This window comes from Stenella coeruleoalba (assembly GCF_951394435.1).
Source record: "Stenella coeruleoalba genome assembly, chromosome: 9".
NCBI lineage: Eukaryota > Metazoa > Chordata > Mammalia > Artiodactyla > Delphinidae > Stenella > Stenella coeruleoalba.
Genome location: NC_137155.1, coordinates 49,520,507 through 49,533,903, shown reverse-complemented (window position 1 = coordinate 49,533,903; position 13,397 = coordinate 49,520,507). Strand labels below are relative to the sequence as shown.

The following is a 13,397-nucleotide window of genomic DNA, read 5'->3' as shown; positions in this document are numbered from 1 at the left end:
TGCAAAAACTAGTGTGTACACTTCACTATATCATTGACAAAGAACATTTTTCAATATATTTGGGTAGTGAGTCTGTCACCTCCTTGGGGTCTACCCATCTGCACTATCCAAAATGATCCATCTCTCCCTAGAGAGTGATTTCCATGACTTCCATTGCACTGTGTAAGCACTACTACAGTTCACTCATTCATCCCACAAATGACCTTACTCAGGTCCTGGGAATATAACAGTGAAGGAGTTCTTGTGGAGTTTGTAATCTAGTTAAATGTTTTAGGACAGGAAGGAAGGGAGGAAGGGAGGGAGGGAGGGAGAGAGAGCAGGAGAAAGATAGGAAGGGACGAAGCGGGGGAGAAAAAAAAACAGGTATAAAATTCCAAAGCATCAGATTAATTCTGTCTTTTGTTGCATTTCTCCAATATATAGCATATATGAGTTTGTGACACAACCCTACTAGAAGTAGTATTTTCCCCAAATTAACATATCTTGAAATGTATATGAAACATTTTTAGGAAGTGGGATTAGAGGAGGAAAAAATTCTTGATAGTGTGATGCTATTCAATCATGTCTAGCTGCATTATGTCACGACCACTTTCACAAGAATTTACAACCACGAAACTTAACTTTTCATTTCTCAGTGAGACTTTTCTGTAAGAACACTGCAACTATAAGAAACTAAAGTGACAACTATATATACGTGTTATCCCGTGAAAAATTAGATTGGAGAAAAGTGGGGGAAGAAAAGCACATAATGTTGTAAGGAGAAAAAAAAAGAATTATGTAATGTATGCCAATTATACTTCAATTTTTTAAAAAAGCAAAAAAAAAAAAAAAAAGAGAAAAGAAAAAAAGGAACCCCCCCCCCCACAAAACAGAGAAACAAAAAAGTCATAAATGTCAACTAAAGTTGGTGAGTTTTTAAAATGTTGCTATCATTTTTGAAACGTGTGTTTAATTTAGAGATCTTTTGAACATCCCAAATCCAAATTCAAGTGGAAGAACAAGAAGGGATAAAAATTTCCTTATATACTCAGAACTCTGCATTCTTTTCTTAAGTAATTTGACACTTTAAGCAATTTGCTCCCTTGAAAACTGCTACTTAAAATTGTTCCTATTCTCTTTCCAGGGTTTCACACCCCAAATCCTGGCACAGGAGGTGTAAAACACAGATAATATACGTCACATCAATGGTAAGGGTGAGGTGAGGCCAGAGCTGTTCCTACAAAATTGTGAACTGGGAGATCTTTGTCTTTGGAATCCCTGGTCCTTTTCTGTAGGAAACTCCCTTTATAACCCTCCTTCCTCTGGGCTTTCACTGTCTCAGCCTTCTTTCCTCTTTCACTGTCTCAGCCTTCTTTCCTCTCTTTTTAGTCTAACACTAGAGTATTGGTGTCTGAGGGTTGTGTGTTTTATCGTGTTTTGTGTCAATCCCTCACATTTTCTCTGATGGAAAGACAAGGAATAGCCTCACTGTGAACTATATGCTGCCCCATATTCAAGGCCATTTTCTGCTGAGCCCAGAGGCAGCCCCAGAAACCTCAGCCTTGCCAGCTGATCAGAGTTGGCACATGTCCTGAACTTCAGTTGCTGTCCTTTGCCTGGGCCTTAAGCCGAAGAGCCATCCTGGTGACACTGGGGTATTACAGAACTAGTGAAGGAAGTGTTTGGAGACTCCGGATCTAGGGACTCTCCTATAAAATAGGACACCCATTTCATCTGTGTTTTGTTTTTGTTTTTATAACTTTCATGAACTATTTTTGCAAGGGCGATATAGAGAACAATGAATTTATATTAAAAAAATATTTAGGAACTTCGCTGGTGGTGCAGTGGTTGAGGGTCCGACTGCCAATGCAGGGGACACGGGTTCGAGCCCTGGTCCAGGAGGATCCCACATGCTTCGGAGCAACTAAGTCCGTGCGCCACAATTACTGAGCCTGTGCTCTAGAGCCCACCAGCCACAACTACTGAGCCTGTGTGTCACAACTGAAGCCCAAGTGCCTAGAGCCCGTGCCCCGCAACAAAGAGAGACCACCGCAATGAGAAACCCGTGTCCAACAGTGAAGAGTGGCCCCCGCTCAGCACAACTAGAGAAAGCCCACGAGCAGCAACGAAGACCCAACGCAGCCAAAATAAATAAATATAAGGATTAACTAATACAAAATTGACAATATATATTACTAAGTTAATAATAACATAGAAATCTTACACTTCAGCTTTTCTTCAAAAGTCCCTCGAAAAAACACTGATAATCCTTTAACACACTCTTTCACATTTATGTAGTTATGTCTTTGTCAAATGCAAAAAATACTGAAGGAAAAAGAACGTGTAAGTGTATTGTAATTTATAGCTATTTTATAATTCAAGAGTATTATTAAGAGATTAAAAAAATCTTTCCTCCCAAAATGAGGGGGAAAAAAGTTTTTGACACAATCTTTCTTGAAAGAGTCAAAATTACTGGAAATGTATTTCCAACAGATTTTTATAGAAAGAAGCCATTCTCCTCCATGGTCAATTATGAGCTTCACTTGTGATGTTTTGTACAGTTACTATCAGCAAAAAAAGACCAACAGTAGGGATAATCAATGTGATAATTTTTATTCTAAAGAGTGGCAAAATCCTGTTCTAAAGAATCTGTATAATACCTAAAGATAAATTACCAAAATAACACATTATTTTTTAAATTACCAGTGAAATCTTAGAATTATCCTATAAAATATTATTGACTCTTTTGGGGGTGATAGATATATTAATTATTTTCATTATGGTTATGGTTTCAATGGTGTATACATACATCAAGACATATCAAGTTGAACACTAAAAATCTGTTAGTGAAACTGACTGGATCACATTAAATTTCCTATTCTGAAAATAAAATTGTTTCATTGATTTTTTTCAATATAATGAGTAATTCTCATTTTTTTTGTGCTGAAGAAGTAAATAATTTACATGTCTACACAGCATATGACTCCAAAGACAATTGAAACCACAAGCTTATCTTTTAAAAAAAATCAATACTGCTAGCTTATTTAGGTCATTACTGGTTCTTTCTCAAAATGGTATAGCTATGAAATATGAAATTCTGAGTGAGTTTATATTAAAAACCATCCTCACAATCAAATCAAATTTACTGTTTTAAATTGGTAGCACTACCAGAATCGTCTAATTCTGGTATTGAAAAATGCAAAGTCTTTGGTGAAAACTTGCCATGTATTAACATATATATATAAATAAATATACACATATTTGTCATCTCAGCTTGGCCCATTTCAGTCTCCATGACTTCTTACCCCTATTCATTAGCATATCATCAGTCATTCCAAATATGCTGTGCAGGATGGCTCGAAATGTGTTATGATCTAGTCCAGTGTTATCAAGTCTTACAACAGCTCTTTTCACCAAGCTGTGAAAAATTCTTATGAGACACTCTACTTCACTTTTTTTTACTGTAAAATGAAAATACAAATGGATACAACTTAGATTTAACCACTGAGTTCTCCAACCCAATTAAATATATTTTACTAAGCAGCTATTTTGTTCCTATGATTCTAGATGCTCTAGTGATTTAAAAAAGTGTGACAGGGGCTTCCTTGGTGGTGCAGTGGTTAAGAATCCGCCTGCCAATGCAGGGGACACGTGTTCGATCCCTGCTCTGGAAAGATCCCACATGCCGCGGAGCAACTAAGCCGTGCGCCACAACTACTGAGCCCGTGTCCACAACTACTGAAGCCCGTGCACCTAGAGCTCGTGCTCTGCAACAAGAGAAGCCACTGCAATGAGAAGCCCGCGCACCGCAACGGAGTAGCCCCTGCTCACCACAGCTAGAGAGCCTGCGCAGCAATGAAGACCCAACGCAGCCAAAAAAAAAAAAAAAAAAAAAAGTATGACATGGACTTGCTACTTAAGAGCTCACACAATCAAGACAGGCTTTACTTAGAACTCTCATAAGACAGTATATAAATAATAAATTATGTGGTATAACACTCACCACTATAGACATATGAAGAGGAATCAGTATGGGAAAGAAGAGTTGTGCTTTTTTCATGGGAGTAGACTTCGAAATGGGCCTTGAAGAATGTATAGTATTTATACAGGAAGGAATGTATTGAAGGTGGTAAAGAAGTGGAGACTTCCAGGAAGAGGAATTACATGAGTAAAGGAAAGAGGAAGAATTGGGGTTGAGGTAGAACACTTTTTATTGGGAGCACAGCAAGTTGGGAAGTAGTGAAAAGCAAGATTGAAGAGGACAGGCTGATGGTAGAGGGCCTTGAATACCTAGTCAGAGGATTAACATTTATTTTACTGGAGCAGGGTTTCTCATGGTGTCATCTTTGGACCCTTTGCGTCAAAATCATCCCCCCTCACGGCTTGTTAAATACTTGTTAAATATGCAGATTATCAGGCCTTGCCCCAGACCTCCTAAATCAGAATTGCTAACAGTGGGCCTAGGGGTTAGCTTTGAAACAAGAGCTCAGCTGATTCTTCTATGCTCTAAGGGCTGAGGAGTGGTTTAAGAAACACATCTGGTGAAGTTGTATTGAAGGGGAAAACTGGAAGCATAGAAGTCAGGCTTGGAGTGATAGGGCTTTGGCTAGGGAGGTGGAAATGAAGTCCGAAAGCAGGTAGGGAGCCCGAGATGCTGCTTAAGCAGCACACAGTGATTCTAATGCACTGTCAGGACAGAAAACAAAGGGATTAGGCTTCGTGGCTTGGCTAGACTTAAGTATCTGGGTTCCACTTCCATTTCTTATCCTATATAGCTGACTTAGGACAATTCAGCTTGTTTATGCCTCAAGTCCTCACCTATAAAATTTGGGTATTATCCTAGATGATCTCTGAGATTCCTTCAGGTTCTAAAAGTCTGATTCTATGAATTCAAGATTATTTGAGAGAACTAAAAGAGTTAGGAGGGAAAGCTGGTTATTATTACTATTTTTTCTCTTCCTTTTCCTCCCTCCCTTTTTTTTTTGGCAGGGGGAGGTGGGGGCAAAGACATATTTTTAGATTTTTTTCTTTGAGATGATTTCAAGTTACCCATCCGAAACCAATGAGAACCCCTAGCAAATATGCAGTTTACATTAGGGTTTCTAATATGGTCAGAGAATGACTTGACTCTTAGGGTAATGGTTGATAAATCTATAGAATAAGCGATTACAAAGGTACCTAGTAATATTATTTTATGAACTGAATTAGATTCGCAGGCTTCACACATAGCTCCAAATTTGACATAAAGGTAATTTTTATCCATCGAATAAGCATTTATTAAGGGCCTGCCATGAACCAGGCAATGAATACACCATGGTTCCTGCCCTCAAAGTTATTACACTTTAGTCAAGAGATAAAAGTGCAATGAAGTATTACAAACACTAGGCTTGAAGGTGTTTGGTAGTGACCCAAAGAAAGGCATCATCAACAGGGGGGAGGCGATAAGAGATTAAGAAGGGGCTCCAGGAAGAGGTGTCACTTGAGCTAAAGCCATCAAAGGAGTAAGCATTTGCTAGAGGAGGCAGCTTGAAGGCAGGGAGGCACGTTCGGAGAGCCACAAAGTTTGGTGTGGCCAGGTGGCAGAATTGTTTGACTTTACGAGGGGCTTACTGAAAAATTTTGGCTGGCAAGTTAACAGGATCAGATTTGCATTTAAGGAAGATCACTTTGGCAGTAGATTCTTGAAACTACCTTACAAATGGTGAATCCAGATGTGACAGGTTGTATTTTCCCAAAGACGATTTTAACAATCTATCCCATCTCATATGCTCTTCTTACGATAGACTTTTGATACCCCTCCTTTAGAAAGATGGGGTTTGTGTCTTCTTCACTGGAAACTAGGAGGATTTTTGACCATTTTAACCAAGAGTATGGTGGAAATAAAGCAATGTGACTTTTCAAGACTTGGTCATAGAAGGGGGTGCTCTGAGGACAAAAACTTGGAAAGTGTTTTTTTTCTTTTATGGAATATGAAGAAAAAAGAACCTCAGGTGTGGACACACTGTATGGAGTGCATAGTATATTAATGCTTTCCTGAAACTAGCCCTGCTCAACTCTGATGGAGAATCAACATCTGAGTGCAACAGCATTGTGAAAATGGATCCCCGAAGAAAGCGAGGTTTCAGAGTCAGCAGCTGCTCTGGGTTAAATACCGACAAGTCATCAAACAAAACAATCAAGGATTTTAGACACAATCTGCAGAAGCTAGTAAATTTTTCTGAGTTTTATCCATACAACTCACATTTCATTATATCTAAAGACCTTACACATGTGGTCAAGGAACCACTGTAAATGATACTTGAGAAATTGTGGGTAATGAGAATGGTGTTGATATGTTAGAGATTGGCCCGTGTTATTTATTAAACTTTTTAGCTTGGAATAATTTTAATTTATGTAAGAGATGCAATAGTAGGGCTCTTCGCTGTTTCTCCCTGTTAACATCTTATGTTAACAACATAACCATGGTGCATTTGTCAAAACTAAAACACTGGGCTTCCCTGGTGGCGCAGTGGTTAAGAATCGGTCTGCCAATGCAGGGGACATGGGCTCGAGCCCTGGTCCGGGAAGATCCCACATGCCGCGGAGCAACTAAGCCCATGCACCACAGCTCCTGAGCCTGCGCTCTAGAGCCCGTGAGCCGCAACTACTGAGCCCTCCTGCCACAACTACTGAAGCCCGTGTGCCCAGAGCCAGTGCTCTGCAACAAGAGAAGCCACCGCAGTGAGAAGCCCATGCACACTGCAACGAAGAGTAGCCCCCGCTTGCCGCAACTAGAGAAAGCCCGTGCGCAGCAACGAAGACCCAACACAGCCAAAAATAAATAAAATAAATAAATTAAAAACAAAACAAAAAAAACTAAAACACTAATGTTGGCACATTATCATTAACTAAATTACAGATTTTACCAGTTTTTCCACTAATGTCCTTTTTTTTTGTTCTAGGATCCTATCCAGGATCCATTTGGTTGTCATGTCTCCACCAACCTGTGAGTTTTCAGTCTTAATCCTTTTTATGACCTTGACATTTTTTACTTTGCATAAGTTCAATTTAGGTTTGCCTAACGTTTTCCTCATTAGACTGTGTTTTGGGGAATAATACTACAAGTGCTGTTCTTGTCATGTATCAGGAGATACACGGTATTATCAATAACATGACCTATCACTGCTGATAACCTCGATCACTCGGTTAAGTGAGTCTACAGGTTTCTCCACTGAATCTATTGATACTACTTTCCCTTTCCATCATCTAGTCTTTAGAAGCCAGTCTCTCAAGGTAAAGGGAATTAAGCTCCACTTCTTAGGAAAGTATTTATACTATTAATTTATTCTAAGGAAGATTTGTCTCTTTTCCATTTATTTATTCAATTCTTTCAGTATGCAGTCACATGTATTTATTTTAGACCAATACTGTGCTACTAATTTTGCTGCCCAAATTGTTTCAGCTTTGGCCATTGGGAGTTTTCAAGTTGACTCCTCTTTCACATACCCTCATCCTTTTGCTTTTGCAACACTGCCTTGCTTTCTGGCACTACTTGCCAGGCTCATCTTGTATCATCCCTGCATGAGATAACAGGGAAAAAAAAATAGGTCTCGGCCCTTGGTTCCTGGCACAGAGCTCCTAAATCCCTTAGCCATTTCCTTGTTGATAGCAATGTCTTTTGTTCTAATGAGGTGACTGCTGGTTGGTCCTGGACGGGAGCTGGTCACCAGAAAAACCAAGCTATGTTCAAAAGCTTGGAACTTTTAGTCCTGCCCCCACCCCTTCTCCAGAGGGGGGCTGGAAATTGAGTTAATGATCTATCATGCCTATGTGATAAAGCCTCCATAAAAATCCCCAAAGAATGGGGTTCGGGGAGCTTCTGGGTTGGTGACCACACAAAGGTGCCTGGAGAGAGCCTGGAAACTACACCCCTTACCACATACCTTGCCCTATGCATCTCTTCCATCTGGCTATTCCCAATTATACCCTTTTACAATAAATTGGTAATCTAGAGAGTAAACTGCTTTCCTGAGTTCCGTAAGCTGCTCCAGCAAACTAACTGAACACAAGGAGGGGGTCGTATGAACCTCGGATTGATAGCCAGTTGGTCAGAAGCACAGGTAACAACCTGGACTTGTGATTGGCATCTGGTAAGAAGCAGTCTTGTAGGACTGAACTCTTAACTGGTAGAATCTGACACTCTCCAGGTAGTGTCAGAATTGAGTTAAATTGTAGGGACACCCAGCTAATGTCACAGAGAACTGTTGGCTGGGAGAAACCCCCACACAGTTGGAGAACTGTATGATAGTAGTGTTAAAGCAGGAGTAGTGTAGGTTTTTCCTTTATGCTCTGTTCAGCTATTTTTTCAAGGAAATCTGGTTCTTTTATTAGTTTGGTATTTAGAAACCAAGGTCTAGTCACTGGGTATGCTAATCACTATTGGGGTGCTAATATTTCTAAGCCTGTTTAGTAGACATAGCTAGGAAATATCTACGTACACACACATCGTGGCCCATGTTAGGTCTCACAAATACAGAAAAAGCCAAATGCTGGACTAATGGGCCCTTAGGTGTTCCTGGGCTGAGTCCTAAAGGAGATGATCAGTTGTATTAAAAACTCATGAGTGCTCAGAAAAGACAGGCTCATGAATTCACAAGGTCAAATCATACTACATTTAACTATTTCCTCTGCTTGATAAGAATGGATCAGAGAAATGCAGTTCACATAATACTTGGGATTTTAGCAAAATCTTATTCTTATGTTAATATCTATTCAGTAACCAGCAGTGCCTAGTACAGTGGAAGGCTCTCATACATGTTTGCTAAATAAATGATAAGCAATCACTTGTAAACTGGAGAAGTTAAGGAATACGCTGGATGAGAGTCAAGCTCCAGAGTAACCTTGAGATGCCAAAATGAGCAGTTGAATCAAACCACATGAAATTACTAGGAATAATTTTAAAGTTCTTCGCTTATCTTTAAAAAAGTTCATTAATGTACCTAAGTATAAAAATGACAATCTGTGTGAAAAAGACTGGGTCAATTCCCAACTCACCATCAATCAAACCGGGACTGACATTTGGCTGACAGAACTGAAGTTTCAAGTGGAAAAGACAATTCTGATCAGGACCCTCACACTTCAGTGTCTAAGAACACACAGAGCTAACAATCTGGACGCCTGGCCCCACTTCCAGAGATTTTTTTGTACTATACTAAGGGTGGTACTCCGGGATCTACACCTTCAGTATAAACCTTTAGGTGATTCTGATGGTGGAAATACTCCTACCATACTACAAATAAGAGGTACGTGGCCAGTGTCAACTACAGAATTTGTGGGCCCAATGCAAAATGAAAATGCAGGCCTCTTATTTAAAAAATTAATTTTAAGTCAGTGTTAGCAGAGCATTAAACTAAGCATGGGGCCCTATGAGAACACATAGGTTACACACACCATGAAGCCATGTACTATATATCCTGAGGTAATTATCTGCCTCTCCCACCAGATTAGGGCTATTATTTGGAAAAGGAAATAGATTTATTTGCATGACTCCAGAGCAGCATTGTCTAACAGAACTTTCCGAGATGATGGAAATATTCTGTCTGTGCTGTCCAATTTGGTAGCCACAACCCACATGTGGCTGCTAAGCCCTGAAAAATGGTTTGTGTGACCAAAACTGGATTTTAAGTTCTACCTAATTTTAATTTACATTTGAATAGTCAAATGTAGCTACTGGACTGAGGATAAACCGGCTGAGGATCTGAGAGGAGAGTATGCAATGGTAGTGGCTTCGACTGAAAGAGGCCATGTGGCACATGAGGGACTAACAAGAAGCTCTAAAGCAAAGCCCAGGAAAAATCACTTCAACTTTCTGCCACATAGAGCAATTATTAGAACTTTGTACACCAAGAGAAATAAAGACAGTCCCTTCTTGAGAAGGTCAAGGCAGCACTAGCTTTCTAGTCCTTCCCTCTCCTACCCATTAATAACCAAATTCTAGTCATGAGAGGACCAGTGTCTATCCTGGTCTCAACTAGAAGGACTCAAGAACTAAACTGATTTGAACAAATTTTAATAGTCCCCTTACTATGGGAAAACACTGTACAGAAAGACCATGAGGGACTATAATGCTGATCAGTAGGATTAATTTGAAAAATAAACAGAGTGCAGACTCTGCATCAGACTAGCCTGGCCTCAACAAGAAAAGTCCACTGTTAGCTTTACACAAACAATCTAAGATGAGGTTTCCTCACCTGAAAACATGGATAACATCCCCTACCTCACTGGGTTTGTTCTGAGAATAAAGATGATGAACATAAACCATTTTGCACTGTCTTGCCAATGAAGAGCTCAATAAACATCAGCTGTTAGAAATCTAGTAATCTGGCTATACTGGTCAATAGCTATGTTTCAGTATTTAGGGCCTGAACTTTCAACAATAACTTAAAAATCAGTTAAGTGTCAAAAACTTTGGAAAAAGAAAGGAATGCAACTTATTCCTTTTTTCAAATAGCTATAAGTTATCTTCTTTGTAGAAGACTATAAGGGATATGGGTCTCATCAAGTATTACATACTCATATCTACAGACTATTTCAGAAACTGCTTTCAAATAACAAATAACGGTATTAAACACACATATGGGTAGCAGACACTGCTAAAAATAATTTCATTAGGATGGGGAGAGGAGTCAGATTTTTAAAGCATGCAAAATTTCCTTTTGAATGTTATAAAACTAGGCTGTTAAGAAAGTAGCACATGACAACAGGCATTTCATACTATATTCAATATTGGCTAAATCTGCCAGATGGATTTTAAAGGGTAGTATAACAGCACGATGGGAAAACAGGGCCCAGAAGTGCTTGAGGAGCTTAGATCATTTAAAATCCAACTGAGAAAAGAAAAAACTGAATTATGTCCACAATGAGATTCTCAGACAAGGTGGTGACTATCCTGCCAAGGTCACACAATGGAAAATGGAAGCACCCAATAATGAGGCTTACTGTAAAGCCGGCTGAAATAAAAGTAATTTCCTTAAAGTATAAAAACAAATTCTTAGAATTATCAGTCAGGATTGCTTGTGGCCGGGCTTGAGAAACAAATATTCACAGGATTACTTTTTAAGGTCTGGAAGGGCAAGGATTCCTAAAAAAATCTGTTAAATTAGCTTAGCTTTAATAAACACTTGCCATGTGCAAAAGCACCATCTTTCTTCAACATTTGAACTATCTTATGTATCTCTATCAACACTGTGAAGTACAGCAATTATCTGCCTCTATGGCTTTTGTGCCAGAGAACTCGGGGAAGTTGCCAAAGTACACCTTTATACTTTGGAATCTCTGGTTAAATTTCAGACCATTAATAAAATCAGTACTTGGTTGGCTGATAATCCTTTAGCATTTATGATGTCATGTAAATTCTCATGCTAGTCTTCCCATGTATGCAGTATATTTTAGGACATCTGATGATTAAAATATTTTCAGAGTAAGTGCAGGGATAATCATTCACTTGCTAACTATTTTTTTTAAATGGCCAAAATACTAGATAGAAAATAGAGCAACTCTACTTCTGGGGGGTTACAAAGCACTTGTTAAGGTCCAATTAGTATGTCTACCAACGTTTCTATTTGATTGAATATGTTCAGGCAGTGCTGGATATTTGGTCAGTACTTACAGCTCTTGACAGTATTACTGATGGATTCCACTAGTTTCTTCAGAACCTTCTGGTCCATGTCAAGTGTGGCTTCAACACAATGCAGACTTCTCTGATAGCCTAATTCCAAGCCTGGGTGTCCTGGGTTGCCACTGACTCCACAGTGCACCACTCCATACCCAGCACAGAACGTGACCATGGCAACATTCCAGCAACCAAACACAGAAGGTTCTCAAGTAATTGGAAAAATATGCAACAGTGATTGTTACCACTCAGTATAAATGCAGTGATTTCATTAATGATGTGATCTGAAATATTACAGCAATTCCAACATTTATCTCTTCTTTGGGGCTAAACACCATTTAAAGTGGTATTTGATATTATTGCCACTTATACTTCTTGAGCACAAATTCTAGAGTTGAAAATGTTTACGGATGAACACATAATAACTAAGTAAGACTATAAAGACCTGATTCTTTAAGTAGAAATAAAATAACTTCTCAGGCTACGAAGAGCTCCTTCAAAGGTTATAACCTCCTTTGAAAACTCTAACCAAGCACCTTCTCATAATAAGCAAACAAAGGCCTCAATCTGGGAGCTTCTAGAGAAATGTAAAACCCCTCACGTTTACCCCTCCAACTTATCTGACTGACTGGTTAGGAAAACATGGTATGATTATGCCAAAGCTGGGCAAGATGGCAACTGTTCTCATGTCCATTGTCAAATCCTGGTATAAAGAACAAACATCTTCTTGTGTATGTCTGCTGGCCTTCACTGTGGCAAGGCAAAAAAAAGGTACGAAAATGATTTTTAGAATTTAGGACACTGTATTCTTACTAAATTTTAAATAACACATAAAAACAAATTTTAAAATAAGGCAAATACAACTGGGGGAAAAAAAAAGTTTCCCCAAACGTTTAAGGAAATACCAAACGTTCATAGATTTTAAGTTGAAAACTGACAATTTTTAATAACTGTTCTTAGTGGCTAGTCTATTGTTCTCTGTAAAATTAAAGAAAATTAGGCAATAGGCTTTTAACACATCTTGACTGGAGGAATACGAATCTATACTCTGGATAAAATAAATTCAAGACACTCTTAGGGTATTTAAAACACCTAAACATACTAAGGGCAACCCAAGGAATCCAAAACCACCAGAAAAAGACAGCACCAGGTATAAATTCAATTTTCCTACTCAGACATTCACCAATTTTGTTGCAGTTACCCTGGCATCATTATCCAAATAACATGCTTTGTGTTTATAAAATTAGTATATAATTATTCAAGTAAAAGGGTGGTTTGGTGGAGAAAGAGATGTTATTAACTTGCACATAATATCACCTGGTCAAATTTTCTTTGTATACCTTATTAGAAAACTGTTAAGGCTACCACAAGAAGAATAATGAAAAAGGTGTTTCCCAGGCAGTCAACACAACCTGGAAAGAATACAATTTTTGCTAAATCACCTTCTTTTCCAGTTTAATAAAATGAACTGCTGCTTCTAGTGGGACATAATCATCATATACTGGACCAGTCTGCAAAGGTACACTTTTATGTCATGGCCAAACTGATTAACAGATAACCTGATAACCTTATCTTTTAGCATTTTCACGAACAATTCTGAGGAACTTCTTTTTGGATAAAAAATGTCTCCCAAACTTGCTGTGTACTCAAGAGCTTATAGATTTCTTTTATTAGGAAAGATTATGAAGCTTTAAGCGTAAAATTTAGGAAAATTTACCAAGAAATGTATTATATTTTATGGCTAAAAACTTGGGGACATGACTTATCC

The 13,397-nt window shown here is 38.7% G+C and overlaps 1 protein-coding gene across 1 annotated transcript in view; it reads right to left on the bottom strand.

Annotated features, from left to right (window-relative positions):
• The window catches only part of PEX1 (peroxisomal biogenesis factor 1), a 98,237-nt gene extending 86,301 nt beyond the window's left edge, over positions 1-11,936 (bottom strand). The window contains 4 exon segments of the mRNA XM_079931256.1: positions 2,204-2,281; positions 2,284-2,304; positions 3,285-3,440; positions 11,627-11,936. Of these exon segments, the coding sequence (XP_079787382.1) occupies positions 2,204-2,281; positions 2,284-2,304; positions 3,285-3,440; positions 11,627-11,804 (433 nt within the window). The 5' untranslated portion in view covers positions 11,805-11,936.
• Between the last annotated feature and the right edge of the window lie 1,461 nt (positions 11,937-13,397).